Source organism: Bombyx mori, chromosome 15 (genome assembly GCF_030269925.1).
Source record: "Bombyx mori chromosome 15, ASM3026992v2".
Taxonomy (NCBI): Eukaryota; Metazoa; Arthropoda; class Insecta; order Lepidoptera; family Bombycidae; genus Bombyx; species Bombyx mori.
Genome location: NC_085121.1, coordinates 12,557,884 through 12,580,631, shown reverse-complemented (window position 1 = coordinate 12,580,631; position 22,748 = coordinate 12,557,884). Strand labels below are relative to the sequence as shown.

The 22,748-nt window shown below is 40.5% G+C and overlaps 1 protein-coding gene and 1 long non-coding RNA gene across 3 annotated transcripts; one reads left to right on the top strand and one right to left on the bottom strand.

Annotated features, from left to right (window-relative positions):
• Window positions 1-308: 308 nt before the first annotated feature.
• Window positions 309-22,562, top strand: LOC101740263 (transient receptor potential cation channel subfamily V member 5). Of its 2 annotated transcripts, none has more exons than XM_062672681.1 (16): window positions 309-399; window positions 6,118-6,296; window positions 7,968-8,096; window positions 8,918-9,056; window positions 11,003-11,192; window positions 11,859-12,012; window positions 12,576-12,830; window positions 14,067-14,307; window positions 15,273-15,389; window positions 16,125-16,219; window positions 16,645-16,769; window positions 17,582-17,716; window positions 18,339-18,448; window positions 19,398-19,579; window positions 20,798-21,040; window positions 21,716-22,562. In XM_062672681.1, the coding sequence occupies exons 1-16, from the start codon at window positions 309-311 to the stop codon at window positions 21,854-21,856; spliced, it is 2,526 nt and encodes an 841-aa protein (XP_062528665.1). In that variant the 3' UTR covers window positions 21,857-22,562. The 2 variants fall into 2 exon arrangements, with proteins under 2 accessions (XP_062528665.1, XP_037871942.1); XM_038016014.2 differs by having other exon boundaries at window positions 14,067-14,322; window positions 15,273-15,410.
• Window positions 20,480-21,843, bottom strand: LOC134200231 (uncharacterized). The gene is made up of 3 exons (XR_009975055.1): window positions 21,767-21,843; window positions 20,876-20,993; window positions 20,480-20,740 (listed from the first exon to the last, which is right to left on the bottom strand). It is a non-coding gene; the product is annotated as an uncharacterized LOC134200231 (long non-coding RNA).
• Window positions 22,563-22,748: the final 186 nt, after the last annotated feature.

The following is a 22,748-nucleotide window of genomic DNA, read 5'->3' as shown; positions in this document are numbered from 1 at the left end:
TCTTACCTGATGTTATATAGCATATAGCTTTCCTCAATAAATGGGCTATCTAACACTTAAATAATTTTTCAAATTGGACTAGTAGTTCCTGAGATTAGCGCGTTCAAACAAACAAACAAACAAACTCTTCAGCTTTATAAAATTAGTATAGATTATTGCTACTGTCAGTGAATTACATTGAACCGTAACAAATGCTATGGTAACCAGGAAGTTGAATCGATACGATACGAACTGATCACTGATTTTCTTTGTACGTTAATTATATTTTAGTCGTTTTTAGTATAGTTTCAATTGTAGTTCTTACAATTATGGGTAACACAGAGAGTAATGTGACGAGCGGTGTGAAGAAGCAAGCTGGGACGTCAGAGCAAAAGCTTTACAAACTAGTCGATATAAAAGGTGCGTAATTTATTAATTAACAACAATCCCCGTCCGGTCGTACCTTTTTTTCCTACCTTTTTTTTTTTTTTGGTCAGGAGGAAATCGCCGGACTTCCGCCCTTTTCTGGGGATACTGGGCGGGGTATGTCAGAGTCGAACTGACTAAAACCTCCTGTCGCTCAACAACCAACGTCCAAACCTCGCATGAGACAGAACTCATGACAAGGCAAAGGGGGGAAAGTGAAGCGTTTAGTGCGGAGCACATCTCTCCCATCACCCTCCCCCTCGGGACGCCGGACTGGCGGTCGTCGGCGCCACGACCACCAGCCCTCTCGGTCGGCAGACTGTCCGAAGCCCGCCTAGATGGCGCCGGTTAGAGTGGGTTACCCTACGGAATACCCCGCTGGGCCAGAACCAGCGTGGGTCGAGGATAGCCGGCCTTCCATCACCCGGATGCTCTTGCGTAAAACGCGTGCAGAGCAGCTTGCACGTCGTCTTCTTGGGCCCCCCTCGCCGGCCCCCAGACCGACATGTGAGGGGGACCCGAAACACTTAGAGGGCCAGGGCTTGGGCGAGATCCGCCTCCCTGGCCCCCGCTCGACGGCGGCGGGATTGTGCGTCTCTCACGCGCCCCGCCGCCTCCTTCTGCGAGATGGTGCACTCGCAGAAGTCGAGCATCGCCTTCCACGACTCGTCGTCGCCGAGCATCGATGCCACAACACTCGGCAACGACAAGTCGGTTCCTATTTTTGCGACGAGGACACGGCGCCACCCCTCCCATGCGGGGCAGGCGACGAGCGTATGCTCTGCCGTGTCCAAGTCGCAACCACAATGGTGGCACTCTGCCGTCGGCTCGGCTGTGATCCGGTGCAGGAACTCACCGAAACAACCATGCCCAGTGAGCACCTGCGTAAGCCGGAAAGTGAGGCGTCCTCTGTCACGATTCACCCAATCCACAAGGACCGGGCGAATCGCCTCGACGGTCCTGCGACCAGCCGAAGGGTCAGCCAGCCGTCTGGACCATGACTCCAGCACGGACCGCCGAGATTGGGCCCTCCGTGCTCTGACCACACTGGGGCTGGGACGCGCCACGCCCCGGGCACGAAGTTCAGCCCGCCACCTATAGTCAGCGGCGAGCGCCTCCGCTTCCAGAACCCAAGGCGGCGTCCCAGCCAGTACACACGCCGCCTCAAAGGAGATGGTGCGATAACCACGGATGACCCTGACCGCGATGGTGCGTTGCGGCCGTTGCAGCAGCTTCACCACCCCCACGGCCAGGGACTGGCCCCACACGGGCTTTTTTCCTACCTAAGCTGGTAAACTAGAGGGCTATGCCAGCGTAACCGAGCGAGTAGGTGAGCTTGCGGGGCTTTAATCTGAGGACTTTGCTAATAACTAGTCAGGTCATAAGTATTGTCACACAGTAAAAACTTTTCTTTTAGAATGCTGGCCACAAAAAATTTTATTGAATTCGAATTTCGAATTGTTCATGAAAATAGAAATGTATACTTTTAGAATTTTACTCATTTCTAAATATGGAGTGGACGCTTAAAGAAGACCGTGTTGCAGTTATTGCGTTGCATCGTTGCGGTTACGCGCCAATTAAAATTTTTAACATACTGAAAAATTTTAATATAACCAAAAGATTCGTTTATCGTACCATCAAACGATACAATGAAGACTCTAGTGTAGATGACAGGTCAAGAAGTGGTCGCCCTCGGTCTGTTAGGACTCCAGCAGTGATAAAAGCTTATTTTTTTTTTTTTTTTTTTTTTTTTTATGATTGAAAGTTTACTGGTGGCCCGAAGGCCTTTCCAGTTTCACCAGGACAGGTGGGCGAGCAAAGGCTCAGCCAAGAGGGGTGGGATTTGCTAACAACTGCCCGAGCGCCTCCGAAGGAGACCTAACAACTCAAGAGCAATTGTTTCGCGAATGAATCTACTACCGGATCGGAATCGCGACCCGCTGAGAAGAGCCGGCGAGAAACTCAGCGGGCTGATGCATGGGTTAGGTTGCACGTCGACCTCTTTGTCGAGTTCGACGAGTACGGTTACCGGGGTCCCTAAGCCTGCCCCTAGTATTAGAGCTGAAGGCATCTAATGCAAAGGTTATTGGATCTGATGGATCCGTAAGGACGTGTCTAGGGCGTCGACGGTGACTGGCTCCTGCATGATCAGGATTCGGGGAGTAGTCAGCGGCGGCAACGATAAGGCGATTATCATGACGCATAGCCTTATCGAAGTATCGTTCCGACGCTGACTTCATGTATTTCCGAATTGATTCGAGGCCCAGGTCGTCGTGTAGGTCAACGTTCCTCACGAACCACGGAGCCCCGACAGCTAACCTGCAAAAGCGGGATTGTAGGGATTGGAGGGTGTCTATGTGTGTGCGGGCCGCGTGAGAGAACACCACACTCGCGTAAGTCATGACGGGCCTTATGCAAGTTTTGTAAAGTGTCACCTTGTTCCGAAGGGACATTTTACTCCGCTTACAGATCATGGGGTAGAGTCTACCGAGAATAAACGCGGCACGGTCACGGACTGATTTTATATGCGGGCGGAATGTCATCGATGCATCCAGGGTAACGCCCAGGTACTTGACCTTCCTGGCCCAGGGTATAGGTTGTCTAAAGAGAGTAATCGGGGGTGTGAGATTCCTCCTCCTAATCCGGGAGGAAATCCGTGTGGAGCTTCCCCTCTGAAATAGCACCGCAGTACTTTTCGCTGGGTTGATGTCTATGCGCCATTTTCGGAACCACTGTCCTAGGGCTAGGGCTGCGCTCTGAAGCTTCTTCGCGATTAGGGACTTATTTCTACTAGAATAGTAAACAGTCGTGTCGTCGGCGAATAAAGCTAAATGGGTCGGCGGCGACCGGGGAATATCGTTGACGAATAAGCTAAATAGGAGGGGTGAGAGGACAGAGCCTTGCGGGACTCCAGCTGTGAGAGGTCGTGGGGAGGAGCGGGTTCCCTCGACTCGATATCGAAAAGAGCGGTTCGACAAGAAGTCCCGTATGATGAGCACGAGACTATCCGGCACGCCCATGTTGAATAGTTTGAAAATCAAACCATTGTGCCAGACTTTGTCGAACGCTTTTGCGACGTCGAAGAAGAGAGCTCCCGTGTATAACGGTTTTGGTCGATTAAGCCCCACAAGAATGTGCTCCGTGAGGCGGTGCACCTGTTGAACGCATGAGTGATTTGTACGGAATCCGAATTGTTCATCGATGAGAATGCCCTTGGATGAGACGAAGTCTCTGAGGCGTTTGTAGAGCAGACGCTCATACAGTTTGCCTAGAGACATGAGGAGGCTAATCGGGCGGTAGCTCGTCGGATGATTTTTTGGTTTACCGGGTTTATGTATGCCGATAACGTCCGCTTCTTTCCACACCGCGGGAAAGATACAGTTCGCCATAGCGGCATTGAAAATAGATGCCAACATCACGATGAGTTGGACGGGTAGAAGTTTAATAACGCGGTTAGATATACCGTCGGAACCGGGAGCCTTGCGAGGACGTAGGTCTTTGATCAAGTCTTTAACTTCCATCGGGGTGACGGGTGGTAACGCATCCGAGGGTGGCAAGGAGGCTCTGCGTTCTACCTCACTGTCTACTAATTCTACATGAACAGGGTCCACGGATTGAGTGCTGGGCGTGCACTGGGTTTGCAATGTATCGGCCAGCAGCTCTGCTTTTTCGTCATCATCGAACGCCGCGAGTCGGCCTGAGGGGCCTACGAGGGGGGGCATAGTTACTACCGTATCCGATTTCAGAGTACGAGCTAAGCGGTAGTAAGACCTTTGGGAGGGCGCGAGTCCTTCTAAGAAATCAGACCATCTGGCATCTCGGACTTCGGCGATGCGAGACTTTACGTCGCGTTGTAGGGCACGCATTCGAATACGATTTTCCGCGGTAGGATACCTGTCGTAGGCGCGTATCGAGGCGTTCTTAGCTCTAAGGAGTTCCCTAATATCGTCGGACAATTTGAAGCGGTGAAGGAAGTCCTCCGCTACAACTTGTTTCGATGACCTATCTAATGTCGAGGTGATGTGTGACGTTAAGATGTCTATGGCTTCAGCGGTATCCTGAGGAGACGGGGTAGAGTCCGAGTTAAACGGGAGCGATGGTGGATCAGATTCAGCCAGGCTGATGCCCAGCGTGTGCCAATCCACCACAGTCCTCGTGACGGGAACGGAGTCGGGAGCGCGACCGAGCTTCATAACGACGGGACGGTGGTCTGAATCTAACTCTGAAACTACTTCGATCGAGTGTAAGCTCAGAGTTACGTTTTTTAATAACGCTATGTCGAGTATATCCGGGCGATGCGCGATATTTAGCGGGTAGTGAGTCGGTGTTAGCTGAGCGACGATATCGAAGGCGAGATCATCGACTAACGCGTCAAGCCGCCTGCCATTCGGGGTTGTGGTGTGTGAGTTCCACCTGATGTGTTTACAATTTAGGTCGCCCGCCAGAATGACAGAGCTCCCCATGCCGAGCAGCGCCTCGATATCACTGCTTAGAACGATCTTATCCGGTGGAAGATAAACGGACGCGATAACGATCGGCGCGTGTCCCGTCAGTGAGATTCGGCACACTGATGCTTCGATATTAGCGAGCGCGGGAGGATCGAGCGGGACGCAATGCAGGGCTCTTCTATAGTAAATGACGGTACCACCACCACGAGCAGAGAGCCTGTCGTTCCTGACCATGTTATAGTTCGCGATTTTAGGGTCACGGCGCGCGGGCTTAAGTAGGGTCTCCTGCACTAAAAAGATATCAATTTGATGGTCACGCAAAAAGTCAGAAACCTGATCACGTTGATTTGCGAGACCGTAAGCGTTAAAAAATCCTATCGTTACGGATAGGGGCTTTATTCTACTTATATACGCCATTGATTACCGGCGGAGTGAGGGGAGGACGTACGTATTTAATGACGCGTATACGTCGGCGTATTCTTGCACAACGGCGATAAAGTGTTGTGCAGTGGAGGCAGCGCGAATGGCGTCGCCCAAAGCGTTAACGCGCTCAAAGTTGATCGACTGAAAGAAGTCGATCGCTAAAGCGAGATTGTCGGACGCGGTCGGAGGGCAAGTCGCGGGAGAGGGACGAGTTGCGGGGGCGGGACGAATCGCGGAGGAGGGAGTTGTAACCGTGTTCGTGTACGGCAGCGGTTTCGCCCAAGTCGAGACACTGGGCACCGGCGCCGGATCGAACGCTGGCTTAGCCTGCGACACAGAGGGTGCCGAGGCTTTGATGTCTGGGCCGGAATGATAAAAGCTGTGAAGGCGCGAATTCAAAGAAATCCCAAACGTAAGCAGAAACTGTTGACCCTTCAGATGGGGTTAAGCAGAACCACGGTGAAAAGGGTGAGATGGGTGGACGAGCTCACAGCCCACCTGGTGTTAAGTGGTTACTGGAGCCCATAGACATCTACGACGTAAATGCGCCATTCACCTGAGATATAAGTTCTAAGGTCTCAAGTATAGTTACACTATAAAATTATTATATATAGAGGTATATCTTTCATTCGGTAGGCAGCGGCTTGGCTCTGCCCCTAGTGTTGCTGAAGTCCATGGGCGACGGTAACCACTCACCATCAGGTGGGCCGTATGCTCGTCTGCCTACGAGGGCAATAAAAAAAAAATTCTCGTCTTCAATCGTTTTTTAAGAAGTCGGCTACGTGCCTGTAATCTATTTTGTTCCTGTAAGAATGTCTGCAAGGTTTTTATTACATGATAGGAGGAGGTCTCCTGGTGGACATGATGAAGCGAGCTCTGCAGAACAAGCAATACGCCGAGATAGATCACGCTATCAAGACTAAAGTTGAGCCGTTTTTGTATAATAGAGGGAGGGGTCGATATATACCGATATCCCATCTCGTCTTGCTCAGGAACAAAGAGAGACCGAGACACAAACTGGTAATCTGCCCGTGCTTGCTAATATTTTAACTGTACGGTCTCGGCTGACAGTAGCACCACCTTATCTATTTAAGTCTGTGTCTTAAAAACGAAAGCAGAAGTGGCAGCGCCGCTCTATGAGTATTAAGGGTCCGTTCACACAGACCGGCTCGGAGAGGAGAGCAGATTTTTATAACGTTGGAAACAGAGTTTTGTGTTATTGTAGTAAAGTTTATTTTTGCATGTGCACTTTTTTGTCATTACGAATGCTTGCGCTGCGTGTGAAATAATAAGAGAAGCTGATCTACTCCGATTGCGCGCTCTTTCTCGCTCGCGTAGCTTATCGGTTCCGATTGTGTGCGAATCCGCTTTCAGATCCCTTCCAGCCGGTCTATGTGAAATAGCGGCTCCGCTCCGACCAATTCCAAAAGTATACGATCCGGTCTGTCTAAAAATAAAAAAGCGTGCCGATGCTCTCCGAGCCGGTCTGTGTGAACGGACCCTAAATCAGCGCAGTGCCATCGTAAACTGGCACTTCTTAGTCGTAGGACGTATAGTAAGCTTGTTGGCTCTACTCTGCTCTAAGTTCTAGGATCCTGTCTATTTCTACCCTGAAACAATCAGGCCTTTCGATTTGAACGGTGGAACATCCGTTATTAAATATAATTCCAACCTGGACCTCATACGTCGAGGTGTCTGGCATCATTCACGTTGTAATGTCTGTGGCATCGAGTAACCACTTTACACCAGGTGAACCATAAACCCATTCGCTGCCCAACGGCGTATAAAAGAATACCTAAAAAATCTTGGTTTAATAGTTTTGCTTTTAATATAATATACGGCATACTTTAGTTTTATTATATAATAAAGAAAATTCCTTATGTTAAGCAAAAATATGGATATAAATCCAAATTTAATATGTTAATTTAATGGCCTGACTGAATTTCGTATGCGATGATAAGCTATGGTGCATAATATTGAATTATTCGGTTTACGACTTTCTCAGAGAAAACGGGTCTTAAAGATATCGACGCTTGAAAGGCAAACGTGACTAAGCGACAATAACTGCTTTGTGCATAAATAATAGGCAATAACCATATTCGATGCGCAAAAAAAAAATATTTCTAGGTCTATTAAATAATTTCAATCCTACAGATACATTCGTTAAAATAGATTTTTTTTCAGGTATTTCAACTTTAAATTAGTCTACTGTAAAGTTCACGCATTGTCGCTTAGTCATGTTTGCCTTTCAAGCGTCCATATGTATGTAATATGAAGGCGTTTTACTGGTTCGTATTTTTAGTGCACCTACACGTTTTAATTCATAAAGAAAATTTATGACATACTTTAAACTCACAAGCTTATCCATACTAATATATAAATCTACAGTGGTTTTTACGGATGTTCCATTATAACTACTGAACCATGCAACCGATTGATTTGAAACTTGGTATCCATGTAGAAAATACATGTACTTAATGGATAGGCTAATTATTATGTGAGTGTAGGACTCCCTACACCAGTTGCGGAGGCGTTAATGATAAGTGTCTTTGTGGGGGTGCGAAATAATAATGTTAATTTTAAATGTCCTACTGACGGGTACAGCTAGTGCTAGAATATTAGTAGACTTATGCAATTTTTAAATAATTATCGACTAGTCAGTATGATAATAAATATGACTAATGCTTGAAGCTGCCTCCACTCAGAGGCATGGAAAACCCTGACGAGGAATTTGACGTGGATAAGGACTGGCCAGTTGTTACTCAAGAGGAATATGACGCTAATCCCTCCGGATACAGGGAACTTTGTTGGGATGTCAAAGTAAGTTTTTATTTATTTTATAGCCGATATTTTTTTCTTAGGTGAGTGGACGAGCTCACCGGTGTTAAATCATTACTTTAAAACCGGAACTCATTACTGCTTCACGGCAGAAATAGGCAGAGTGCTGGTACCTATCTATGCAGAGTCCCAAGACATGGTACCATCAATATGATTCGACATAATTGAAGACATGAGTGGATGAAGGGGTTAAGTACCAGTTTTAAGATTTTTGAGTTTTTACTTTGAATGAAGGTGTTATGAGCCTATAAACCATATTAGACCTTAAGAGCCCGAGTTTAAAGGCTCTTTTTAGAAATTGCATTTGATGAAGAAGTTATGTACGAAGAAAAAGTACAAGTAACAAAAGTTTGTTGCCCGTTTTCTCAAAATTAACAAATTGTATTATATCCCTTTCATTCACTCATGTCTTCAATTATTATTGGACTAGATTTCTGTCCGCGTTCACTTTATATCACGTGGACTCATGAGAGTGTTTTGTTGGAAACAGTTAAGGCAGGAAAGTGTTTCATATTTGGAATTCATAACTATACTGAGACCTCAGAACTATGCAATATCCAATATCCCCATCTATGCAATAAAAAAAAAATATATACAATTTTTTGTCAAAATCTTCTTTGATCTCAACCCATTGACACCCCGATATAATATAAATATCTATTATTGTGGTACCGTATTGGCTTATAATATACCTTAAAACCAGAATGTAACGTAACTATAATTTCTTCACGCCCAATTAATTATATGAATCAAATTATGATTAAACCTTTTTTTCATTTTTTAACTATATTATTTCATTTCAGGAGAGAGGTGCAGTGGGTGAGACTATTCTGCACTTGTGTCTGCTCAATGCGACTTCGCTCCTAGCTCATCTCGCTAAAAGACTACTACGCTTTTATCCTAAAATGATTAATGATATTTATATCAGCGATGAATACTATGGTGAGTGTGTGTTTGAAAACTTTTTAAATAAACAAATCTACTGTTAGGAAATTTTAGTATACAGGAGACTATCTGTCGCTCAGAAGTATGACAATTTTCTGTTAATGAGTTCCATATTATAATTAATAATTTTCACTAGTTACTATTGATGAGCTCAGACTTAATAATTAATGATATCGTTTTAAATAATGATTAAATGCAATTTATGATTCCCATTTTCATGTATTGTTTGCTTAGTGATTGATATGTCAAGGGTTAAATCAATGAATATAATGTAAAGGCTTTAATGTATATTTAAATAATATTTGTGTAAGTATTTAATCACAGTTGATCTTTCGATAAATATTTATTCCGATGTATATTAATTTTAATGGTAGGCAGCGGCTTGGCTCTGCCACTGGCATTGCTGACGTACATGAGCGACGGTGACCACTTACCATCAGGTGGGCCGCATGCTAGTCTGCCTACGAAGGCAATAAAAAATATACAAGCAAAGTCGGCTTTCTAGATTGTGGCTGTGGGTCCTGCTCAGCAATTTTTTTATTATTTTATTACGATATAACATCGCCAACGTGTAATAGAGCATCATCGATTCATAACTCAAGATGTGTTTTTGCAAAATATAAACATTAAATTTACAATAATTTACGTAAATAATAAATTGCCTTGACTAACCGCCGAAGCTAACCATCGAATATTACTGCAAACACGCTTATAATCGTTAAATGTTATATCTTTACATTAAATAAATTAAATATCGTAATTGTATTTTAAAGATAGGCATAATAATGTTTACTGTATGCACTAGGTTTGTGTTCCTAATTCTTCTTTCCTTTTGCGGGTCTACTGGAAGAGATTTCAGCATGAAATAAGTAGTGCCCTTGTACTCTGTATCCTTATTGACGTGTCTTTTCTAACAGCTGTGTGTACAAAATATATTAAATAAATAAAAATAAATAAAAAAATAATTTTTTTTATTAAAATCTATTCCATAGTTTTAGCAAGATGCGCATCTAATATCAGAGATCTCTACCATTTTTTTATACAGGAAAATCGACCTTCAAAAACTTTCAAATTAATTTGATAGTTCGCCTGATAAGTATGCGGCAAAATTTAATGGTCCACGATTAAGTGATTACTTCCTTCGCAATTTATAACGCGAAAAGCTTTTTCATTTATGACGGCACTGATAACAATCGAATAGTTTATATAACGCTTTCTGTTTGGCTTAATAGCACGCGATTTTTTCAATTATTTTCGTTCTCGTATTTTTTTTTGTTACAATAAAACCTCATTTAAAATGAGTCAGTAGTACTCGCCATCTTGCTTTTTTTCTTATATAATTTTCCCTTTTTATCATTTCCTCTCATTCACACCTTAACTCTCCATTGCATTAATTTCACAATTTCGGATTTTATCCATCGTGCGTTTATATAATTACGATAATTTAAACACTGAGTGGGGTTGACGAAAAGAGTTTTCCATAGAACGCGTCTTCATATTGAAGTTTGATTTCCACCACAAGTACAACGTCTATTTACCTTAAGAATAAGCTTTGGATTAGAATCGTAGGAATTCGTTTTTTTTTGTTTTTTTTTCTTGCTACCTAAGCTGATGGTCTAGGTTCGCAGAATCTACCACCGGATGGGAAATGCGACCCACTCAGAAGATCCGGCGGGAAACTCAGTGGTCTAAGAATTAGTAGGCTACCGTGTTACTTCATCTTTAAAAACGTTGGAATAACGAACATTATTGAATATATACAATAATTGCAATTGAAACTGCATTAATTATTTTTCAAAATACATCAATATCTCAGTAAATAAAAGAGAAATACTAAAATTAAAACATAAATTAGAGAGTTTGAACGGAAAACTAATGGCTAATACTGAGCCAAACTACCTCTCAGAATAAAAGGTTAATTAAGGAACTGGTTTCTTATTTAGGTGAAACTGTATTACATATTACAATAGTCAACGAAGATCCGACAATGGCAAAGTTTCTACTGGACGCGGGTGCGGATTACCACGAGCGTTGCTACGGGAACTTCATGTGTCCTGAGGATCAAAAGGCTTCCAGGACGGACTCTTTCGATCACGAATGGGTCAACGTCCAGCCTGACACTAATTATAATGGGTGCGTATTGTTAATTACAATTCCTTCGTGCAATTCTTGGCTTATCAATCAATTTGTATAGTCGTCGCGGCCTAAAGGATAAGACGTCCGGTGCATTCGTATCGAGCGATGCAACAGTGTTCGAATCCCGCAGGCGGGTACCAATTTTTCTAATGAAATACGTATTTAAAAAATGTTCACGATTGACTTCCACGGTAAAGGAATAACATCGTGTAATAAAAATCAAACCCGCAAAATTATAATTTCCGTGATTTCTGGTGGTAGGACCTTTTGTGAGTCCGTACGGGTAGGTACCACCACCCCGCCTATTTCTGCCGTGAAGCAGTAATTCATTTCGGTTTGAAGGGTGGGGCAGCCGTTGTAGCTATACTGAAACCTTACAATATCTTAAGGTGGCGCATTTACGTTGTTGATGTCTATGGGCTCCAGTAACCACTAAACACCAGGTGGGCTGTGGGCTCGTCCAACCATCTAAGCAATAAATAAAAAAACGATTGAAATAATTGTATTAAAGTAAGGCACGATGTGTCAAATTGTCGATAAAGAATTCAAAAGTAAATGTGTGTCGCAAAAAAAAAAAATTTACAAGAGGCTTCACTTCAAGCTTTCGCTTTTTGCTTACGAAATATTCAAGGTCGAAAGAAACCATTGGATATTTGGTTTTAGGTACGTCTACTGGGGCGAGTACCCGTTGAGTTTCGCAGCATGCTTAGGCCAGGAGGAGTGCTACCGTTTGATCTTAGCACGAGGAGCGGATCCTGATAAGCAGGATACTAATGGCAATACAGTTCTGCACATGCTAGTCATATACGAGAAGATGGTGCGTTAGTCCTACTGTTAAACCTGCACAATATATCTAGTTAAATAGTTTGCAATAGACAGATGAATGGTATAGATGTTGTTGCTTTGAGCTCATAGCCTCTCTTAGTCCCTAGATATCACAATGTGAGTGCTACCGTCCACTTGACACATGAATCCAAATATAACGGCTGTCCACATAAGAAACCGGAACGTGTGTCTGCTTCAGGGCAGATATAGGCAGGATGGCGGTACCATCCGTACCAACTCACAACAGCTCAGGACTTACCATGTTGCTTGTATTTACCTTTTTTTGTATTTATTCGTCTTAGTTTTATGCCCAACATACAATCCCAACAGTTTAACTCCTGTTTAACAATAAATGGATTTACAGCTGCGCTATCTATATTTGTTTTGATTAAAAGTAATTTTGTTGTGTAATTTTTTTTTTTTTTTTCGGGATAAATCTGTACACAAGCGTAACGACTTAGGGCACCCACTGTACTCGATTTTTTTAAATTATTTATACATTTATTAGAATGCCTCATTCAGATAAGCACCAATCAAGATTCTTCTCATTAACAGAGCACATTCGATATGGCTTACGAAGTGGGCGCGTCCCTAAACATTCGTAACGTACAAAACCTAACTCCCCTAACCCTTGCCGCCAAGCTAGCTCGCACCGAGATGTTCTTTCACATTCTAAACATCGAAAGGGAGATTTACTGGCAGATCGGCGCCACCACATGCGCCGCCTACCCTTTAGGACAAGTTGATACAATAGACACTGAAACAGGACTAATTAGTAAGGATTCAGCTCTGAATTTGGTTGTTTTTGGGGTAAGTTTATTAATCTTTAATGTATGATGTAAAAGTTACAAGTATAACCTATAATAAAATTCTGTGTACAATAAAGAATCAGAATGATGTAGTATCTGCGGTATTCGCGAGTCGTTGACATAATTACCTAACTAAAATTACTTTTACGATTTAATCTCATTTTTTTTATTGTCGTTATATTGCCACGTTTCAAATACTTTACAGTTTTCGTGGTCACGATCGACGTGGTGGTAAAAAACGCGTGATTAAATTGTAAAACTAGTTTTAAAGAAACGGAATAAGGTTGCCAGTTACAGTAAATCGCTATCTATTCACTTTTTAATTAAATTACTCCCCAACCCTATCGAATTTGCTATTGAAAATTATGTTGCAATTAAACATAAGTATCAGCATTTATGTACAATATTGATTCGATAAAACGTCAAATATGTATACAAGGAGTACGTGTGCTGCCATCTCTTGGCAGGTACGTAGCATTATCTGTTAGTAACAGAATTCATTCAACTTGTTAAATTAAATTTAAAATTTATAGTTGAAATAATTGATGTTTAACTGCAGCGTGTCAAAGTGTATTTACTGTCCTTGAATCTCTAGTAATGTACCTAATAAAAAAACTTAATGCTTTTTGAGAATAATCCGCCAATCAAATGTATAGTAGTAGGTACCCATCTCTAACTAAAATCGATTTTAATGAGGGAAATCCAAGAACTCGCATTCCACTCAGTGTATTTAAAGAAAATGAAATTTTGCTATTATTATTTACTACACAAATTCTTTAAAGATGTCTTAGTTATAGTATAATAGTCTATGAACATTTTATTGGAGGATTGCAAATATTGTCCGTCTTTTTTAACTATGTTGAAAAGCATATTTTTATACACATAATGCAATAGATTGTCCAGTTCAAAATGGGGCCTCTAAGGACTAACCACTGCAAAGAAATTGACTTCAAATCATCTAATATTTATTTATTTATTTATAACTTCATATACTAGAAAGTATAAAGGCGGACTTAATGCCATAGGCATTCTCTAATATTATGTTAATCGCATTAATTTGTGCAAAACCTGAACAGAAAGCCATCATTTCTAGCTTGATATCCTAGCCTGAAGAAGTGGTGTGTGTGACTACGATGGAAAACCAGACAGAATTGCTTAGTGAAATATTTCAAATTTTATTACTTTAGATGATATTGTAATATTGTCATTCAAGTTACTTCTTTAAAAAATATTCCAGGAAAAAGATGAGCATTTAGGTCTACTAGAAGGTATGCTGATAGACTTATTGAAAACGAAATGGAACACGTTCGTTAAGTTTCGTTTCTACAGGCAGTTCATATTATTTTCATGTTACTTCTTGGTTTCACTGATCTGCTTCACATTGAGACCAGGACCACCGGACAGAGCATTGAATACAACTGTCTTGAACTCAACTATTGGTCCAAACGTTACCGACGCCGAGCTGGTATCGGATGTCGGTGAGAATTATTTGAGTATTTACATGTTCAGTAATCTGTACTAAGCAAACATTAAATATTAACCACAATGGTTCTGTGAATTTCGATATTTAAGTCGACTATTATCAAAGCCGGCAATGTGACTTTTGGACAATTATTGATAAATCAGAAAAACGAATTATTGACTTTGTATTCCATTGGCAGTCACAAAACTCTTATGAACGACATCTTAGATAAATAACAGGTTAAGTATTAACCTTTATTTAATGCAGGTTTTGAACCGTATTCTTTGAAGGAGACGATTATATTCAAATCAATCTGTATTGACATATCAATAACATTTTTTTGTCCAAATGCACAGATTGCCACCTTTGATAATAGACGACTCATTTATCTTTTTGTTTTAACTTCTTTTTAACTTATTAAATTACTAGCGGCCCCCTCAGGCTCCGCTCCGGCTCCGCTCGGGTCTTTAACAAAAATTTCAACGATATTTGACGTTGTTTTATTTTTTAAAATAAAAGGACAGTTATTGCGACATAACTATAATAGTTACACATACGCTTTCGCGATACCTTTTGTAAATAATAATGTGTTCTACAAAGTCGTAGTACATTATTTTATTCTGTCATCAATAGTTTTCGCAGGGCACGCGATGTAAAGAATATTTTAGGTAATTTTTTTACACCTTCGGTTACATTATTAGAGTTTTAGCAAGGATCCCTAATTTTTTTCAAAAAATATTATAGCTTATGTCATTCGGGAATAGTGTAGCTTCCAAATAGTGAAAGAATTTTACAAATCGGTTCAGTAGTTTCGGAGCCTATTCAATACAAACAAACAAATCATTCCTCTTTACAATATTAGTATAGATAACAGGTTCAATGTTCACAAATCCTTATGACCCTGTTATTTCATTTCACGATTCATAATTAACTAAATAGCGTATTTTCTAGAAGCCAATCGAAGTGTTTTTGGTTTTCCAGAAAATTGCACAATGACCCCGAACGCAGATTTTGATACGAATGCTGTTGAAGTCCTGAACGGTACTAAGTTCGGCGGTTCTCATTGTGCACGATTCAAAAGTCACCCCAAAGAAAAATGTAAGATTTTTTATTGTTCCCGTTCCTTTTTGCTGTAATAGGCTCAATGTGCAGTGTTTTATAATTGAAGGCATGAAGCTAAGAAATGTTTTTTTAATACAATTATTGGTCATACATGACTTGTGAGGTCTATATTTAGAATTAGGCCACCAAAATCAACCTACGAAAAATCTCCTTAGATCCCTTAAAATACCACACGTAGTGTTAAGATACTTATCTGTAATCGTAAAAGCTAATGAAACGACTCCTTATTTGCTTTAACAAAATATCCTAAATATGTACCCATGTATACCTAACTGTGGGATGACATATACTTCCCATATACAGGCTGGGTCAATCAAATTTGATGGCAAATGAATTAACAGCTTTTTACTCATCAACTGAAGGTATATGGTATAACTGACTCGGTCATAGATTATACACTTAATGGACTCGGTGGTGTAGTAATTAGCGCCCCTGACCGTTGCGCTGAGAGTCGAGAGTTTGATTCCCACATCGGGCCAACATTGTGTGATGAACAGGTTTTTTTGCACTTTGTCTGGCTGCTTATTATCTAGATAAGTATGTATGTAAATATAAGTAGGTTTATCAGTCTCTGGTATCCATTATGTAGAAAATCCTAAGTAGGGACCGGATGACTGTGCGTGATTTGTTCCCAGTTATTATAATATTATTATCATAAATATTCTAGTTCTATTACTTTTTTTAATATGTCTAAATATTTATACGTCACAGCGACTGAAGCACCCAGGGAGAATGACGTTGAAGGTTGGTGGGAAGACTTGACAGAGGAATGCAGGTTGATGAACTTGGACACGTGGCAAGCCAAAGTAAGTCCTTACGAATTCTCTGAATGTAGTTTCGGAACTTTCTCTACCAGAAATCATAACTTCAATTTTTTAATTAAAATTGTTCTAATTTTTAAATATTGTATATTACATTATTAACTTTTACAAATAGAAATTTATGATAAATTTTGACTAAAGGACAGTAAAAAATGGAGCGCAAAAATTTTGTTTCCATTATTGCTACCATTTTGCGTTTTTACCCTTTTTTCTGTTTTACTGTCACTGGTCTTCTGACCGACTGATTTTGGTGTTGTACTACGAATTAGACAATCCAGTTATTATGCATTTTTTATTATTTTAAGGTAACTTATGTATGTATGTTTGTTATGTATGTTATTTTATGGGTTGTCTTGTTCTTATTGAATCAAAAAATAGTTAATCTTGTCATTTTCCTATATATTTAACAGCTAAGGATATCTGCAGAGCTTCTGTTGTGGATGGGGGCTTTGGCTTATTTCGGAGCTGCGTTACGTGAAGCAAAGTTCCTCGGGATCAAAATGTTTATAGAGAATCTGAGCACTGTGCCATCCAGGTACTGTGGTGCTATGAACTTCATTCTAATATGGATTATAATGGTAAGGCGGTAGCGCTATGATCCCACAAGGCCTACCCTTGCGATGTTGCGATTTTTCTAGCCTTTTCTGCCAAAATACTTCTAGACTAAATGTGACCAAATCTACACCGCGCATGACATTATCCATCGGAAATGACGTTGGATAGGACATACTCTACGGCGCAGCGGAGTCAACGCAGCATCAATCACGTTTGAGTGGCAACCTCTTGGCAGGAGAGTCTTCTCCGGTCGCTCTCTCTGGTCGCCTTGTACAAATTTGGTGACGCCCGTGAAGAGCGAGATAAAGACTGCTGACGTGACCTGGAGTGATATCAAAGAGCAGGCGGAAGATAGGGACAAGTGGAGACAGCTTGTGAAGGCCATATGTACCAGCGGGGTACCCTAGGACTACAACAATATTTCTGCCCATCCTGGAATTTATTCCGGGCCTCGACGCTATTAGTATTATGACATGTCTTTTTTTAAACATGGTTCTAGAAAGTTTTCAATACGGTACAGTGGCTTGGCTTTGGAAGCTCTGATATTGAGTCACAGTCATCACTCAAGGCCCAATGGTCAGAAAGAAAACTGCGCAATGGCACGGTACAATAACGCGAGGTCATGTTTTATGACTCTGCAATCTAATTTTTAATACAACGGGGTTTTTGATGCCGGTACTATCAGCACAATAACCGGTTTCTTGTTTTTTAGAGGATCCAGTGTAATGAATAATGTGTCTTAAAAATATCGTGACTCTTTTTTCGTAAATTTTGTGAGGTTATCTTTTTCAGGGTGATGTTCTTGTTTTCGTGTCTGCTGATGTTGATACTGCCAACTTTGAGGTTATGGTGCGCTGACGAGGCGGAGGACCATCTCGCTGTCATGATCATGCTCACTACTGCTCCTTACTTCTTGTTCTTTTGCAGGTAGTAAAGATTTTTATGAGGTTATTTTTATTTTGTATTTCTTTATTAGTTTGGCATGATCTAGGTGTGCATAAGTAATGTATATCTTCGTCAATTGTGAACTCTCGTGAGTAGATGATGTTTCATATAGTTACCGAGAGACATGGGTTTTAAAGTCTCAGTTTTTATAGTACAACAGCTGCCCACCCCGCCCTTCAAGCCGAAACGCATTACTGTTTCACGGGAGAAATAGGTACTGTTTGGGTACCCACCCGGGCGGTCTCACAACTCCTATTACCAGTAATATTTACGATCTTTCGTATAAAAACATTTTTAAAACTGAGAGGAAATTATGTGGTTGTTAGAGTGTTTTTTTTAGTGAGTATATATCAGCTTCAACGGGGCATAACTCACTGTATGCTCACCGTTGAGCAACTACTAGCTATCCTGTGTAATAAAGCCCCTATTCCATTGGACTGATGGTTATCCTTTTCTTGGAACCGGAACGCATTATTCCTTTGCACCAAAAGCACTAAATTGTTGCCAAATTGTTATCAATATAACCAAGTTCAATGGTGTTGAAGTCACACGATTCTCATCATTATCGGGTTTTGGATTTAATTTAAAAAATTAATAATTTTAGGGGTTTCAAAACAGTGGGTCCATTCGTGGTCATGATATACCGCATGGTGATGGGTGACCTGCTACGTTTCGTTTGTATATATTTGGTATTCGTTATGGGATTCTCACAAGGTCAGTGATTTCATCACCTCGGTTATTAAATACTGTTGTGACTTTGATCCATCTACGTAATCGAGGAGTGAGGCTGTTTGGTTTACGCAACATTTCGCTTAATACGCGACATTTATCTTTGTAATTAAAGGTCCGTTTTATTTGGTATTACCATCAACAATACGATGTTTTTAATTGTACTCTAAGTATGTTTACCTCATAGAAAAGGCTGAAGAAGTTTTATTTTGTCATGATATTTTATCCAAAATTTAAATTTTAAATGGCTCTTCTGTAATAAATAATAAATAATAATAATAAATAAATATTTACTAACAATCACGCCACGTTAACTGGTCCCGTGATAAGTTCGTAAAGAACTTGTGTTACAGGTACCAGGTAACGGATATAAATGTAAGATTTTTATTATACACATACATATATTTAATATACATCCATAACCCTGGAAAAGACATTTATATTTATCATACAAATATCTTCCCTTGGCGGGATTCGAACCCGCGACCCCCTTGTGTAGTGACCATGTCACTTACCACTACACCAGACGGCCGTTTATCTGTAAAGTTGCAAAAATGTCCTTAAACCAAATAGTCTTTCACCCCTCGATATAAATAAATATGAATGTTTGCGTGGATCTTCTCTATCTGTTCAAAAGTCCTTTCTAATTAAAATTCGGTAAAGATTTTGTTGGCACTCCAAAGAAAGTTTCTATTATAGTAGTACCTACTATTTTCAAATTTGAAGTACATTCAAAAGAGTTAGGACATCATTAATATCGATTAGCATGTACTCGTAATAGAAAGTTGAACTGGTACTAAAATGTCACTAATTTTACCACGTCCTGCGTTAATATAGCGGAGGCATCATTTTACCATTGCTAGTTAAAGAAAAACACAACGACGCTACTGATAAAAATATGCAAAAATTCTAAAATTATTTGATTGTATTTCAGCGTACTACGTTATATTCTTATCATTCGACAATCCCAACACGCCTGAAGGCGTTGATGACTCGGTGTCCAACCCAATGCCCTCCCCCATGGAGAGCATCATGGCGATGTTCCTAATGTCTCTAACGTCGTTCTCAGATTACTATACCGCGTTCGATCGCACCGACCACGAAATAGAGGCAAAGGTAAATATTGCGTTGGGATTTGACACTCTTTTTCGTAACGGTATACGGACTTAATGCGTACCTGACATACGCAAATACGATGACCGCTATACTGCAGTAACATAATGTGTGCTAAACAAATTATAAGATATATCATAAGTTATTGACGATCTTGCTGTGTTTAGGTGAGGTTATAGATGCCGTTATTTCGGATCCTTCCGATCCACTAACAGTGCTTTTAAGTACCTCAAGCACCGGTCATCGTTCTTGTCGAACCCGTCGCTTGCGACTAAGGGCTCGACGAGTAAATTAACCCACATACACAGCCCACTGAGTTTCTCGCCGGATCTTCTCAGTGGGTCGCGTTTCCGATCCGGTGGTTGATTCTGCGAATCACTGCTCTCGCTAGGGCTAGTGTTAGCAAATTCTCTCAGGTTGAGCCCGTAAACTTACCTACCCGGTTCGCCCCGGAACAGCCTCTTAGGCTACAAGCGAATAGGTGGGGATAAGAAAAGTATACGTTCCGCATATCGTCATTTTACGTACATTACCAGATTGGCCATTAGTTATTATTACCAGTAATGCGATTTCGACAGAAACAGGCCGACCAATGCTATCAAACCGGGACTAATAGTATGCTCTATAATAATTTTTAATACACTAGCTTCCAGATATGACATCGCTCACGGTAATGTATAGTAATAAAATACCTTTGTTCTGGGAGTTGTACTTTTATCCCGTCCGATATTAAGAAACTTAATTTACACTTTACTTACTAATAACTAACGACCCGCCCTCGCTTCGCTTCGGAAACTATCATTTATTATTGATTTCCCCACTATTTAATGGATGTTATTATACATATAAGCCTTCCTCTTTAATCACTCTATCTATTAAAAAAAAACGCATCAAAATACGTTGCGTAGTTTTATACTCTCCTCCTTGCGTCGGTTTCCTCATTACTGAGGGTCGTGGTCATGGTTATATATATATGTTATTTTTATACTATGTAGTGATGATACTAAAGTATAGTAGTATTTAGAACTACATGCTCTTTCATCGTGGCAGTAGTTCGCGAAGCTCTGTTGTTTGGTCATTTTACATTAAGAACAAAAAACTATGTTATACTTTCGCGCCTTTTTGATAATGGCGCTTGTAACAGCATCGAAATTTCGAGAAAACCTGAAATATGAAAATCATTCTAAGAATCCTTTAAATAATGTAAAGAAACATTTGCAGCTCCTCTTCGTGATATATATGATAATAGTAGCGATTCTCCTGGTGAACATGTTGATTGCCATGATGGGGAACACTTACCAGAAGATAGCGGAGACGAGGAACGAATGGCAGCGGCAGTGGGCCCGGATAGTGCTGGTGGTGGAGCGAGGAGTTCCACCGGCGCAGAGATTAAAGCAGCTGATGACGTACAGTCAGCCTATGGCCAATGGAAAGAGAGCTTTAGTCTTGAGAATCAATCAAAAGGTACTTTCAATGTTTTAGTATTAGTGCTCGACGGCTGTAATTCCTTTGTTAGTCAACTTCAAAAAAGGAGGAGGTTCCCAATTCGACTGTATTTTTTTATAGGCATTATATCAGTCCTTTTGTTTAGTCGAACTGATTTTGACCATTATTTTTTTAATTTGAAAGCTGATGCTTCTCATGCGATGCCTCTAATGAACACTACGCTAACTCCAAACTCGTAGGTTTACAGGAGTAGCGTTTAAACGAAAAAAGTTGATAAAATCTTTATTATTCCAGATATATTTATGGTTTTTTTGTGTAATTAGCTGATTTACTCTTGCTTCGAATCCCATCAATAATGATTAATTGTAATACTTTTAACATAGTGAAGCGATTTGCAAGAAAAACGAAAATTTCCAAATTTTGAGTTAGAGTAGTGTTCATTGGAGGCATCGAGTGGTCTCATTTAAATTTTATCAATATTTTACCAGCAGTTTCCGACTTATCCTTATTACTTAAATCATATTTAATTGACTTGATTACATTGATAGCGTTCTCATTTCATTTTAAAATGGTCTGTTTTCTTTTTTGTATTATTATTATTGTGTTTTTCTTTTTCAATCTCAATCGGAATTAAATGCTGCTCTGTTAGCGCAATATCCTTAAAAAGGGTGCAAAGTATTTTAACCATTCCAGGACGAAGACAAGGAAGAGATGAAAGAGATTTTGGAAATGAAGAGAACTCACGAGCGCATTGTAGCTAAGAGGAAGCAACGGGAGGCGCTTAAGCCTGGCGAGATCCCGCCACCCGCCAGAGATTATCCTATTAGGAAATGAATCTTAGTTTGGAGATAATAATTTATTGCTTACAACAAAAAGTCAGTGGAACGAGGAGTGGCGGAGGAGTGATTTGGTTACCGAAGACCATAAACATAATGAATGCTGCTACTTTGAGACATGCGATATGAGGTCATACTGGACATAGCATAAAGGCTGCTACAAAAATTGGTACCTGCTTGCCGGATTTGAATGCAAACATAGTCTCATCGCGTGAGAATCTACACCGGAACTAATGCACTTTAGATCACAATGAGTTCGTATCTATAAGCTCCAAAAATCGCTTAAAATTGCTAAAACATGCTTAGCTTTTATTTTGTATTCGAATAAGGATTCCGTGAACGTGTGTCACAATATTTTAGAGCCTTTTTTATCTACGTAAAAGAAAAATTCACTCACAGGCTAATACATAATACATATGTGTTGTACATGGTTTATACATTAATATATATACAAAAAATACTAATATAGGTATACTGTTAGTGTGTAAATGTCGGGTCAATAAAATGGAGTCCGTTACGAATCCGATAAATCGTAATCGTGTCGTTGAATAAAAATGCCTTCGCGCTCACCACGGTCATTTATACAATGGTTGACGGATTAAGTAATGACATAGAAGAGAAAATGTAAACAAATGTAATGTAAATGCGTCTTCTTATGGAATATTTCCATAAAATCTCGATTCCTTAGATTCCACTAACTTAGATTAACACTTTTTTTTTTCTATCAATTCGTATCAGTGAGCTCACCTACACGTCAAGGACAAGCTGAAATAGCCTCTCAAGGCTATCAGCATAGTTAGAAACAAAAAAGTCAAATTTTTATTTGAGGTGAGATTGTAAAACAGTCTCACCTCAAATAAAAATTTGACGAATGCCGCCTTGTGATATAA

What these genes read in the sequence shown, in the direction of transcription:
- LOC101740263 (XM_038016014.2), top strand. Translation starts at nt 309, where the DNA reads ATGGGTAACACAGAGAGTAATGTGACGAGCGGTGTGAAGAAGCAAGCT. An exon ending in AGAGACCGAGACACAAACTG is followed by an intron (nt 6,297 to 7,967) that starts GTAATCTGCCCG and finishes TAATGCTTGAAG; the next exon opens with CTGCCTCCACTCAGAGGCAT. An exon ending in CTGAGCACTGTGCCATCCAG is followed by an intron (nt 16,770 to 17,581) that starts GTACTGTGGTGC and finishes TATCTTTTTCAG; the next exon opens with GGTGATGTTCTTGTTTTCGT.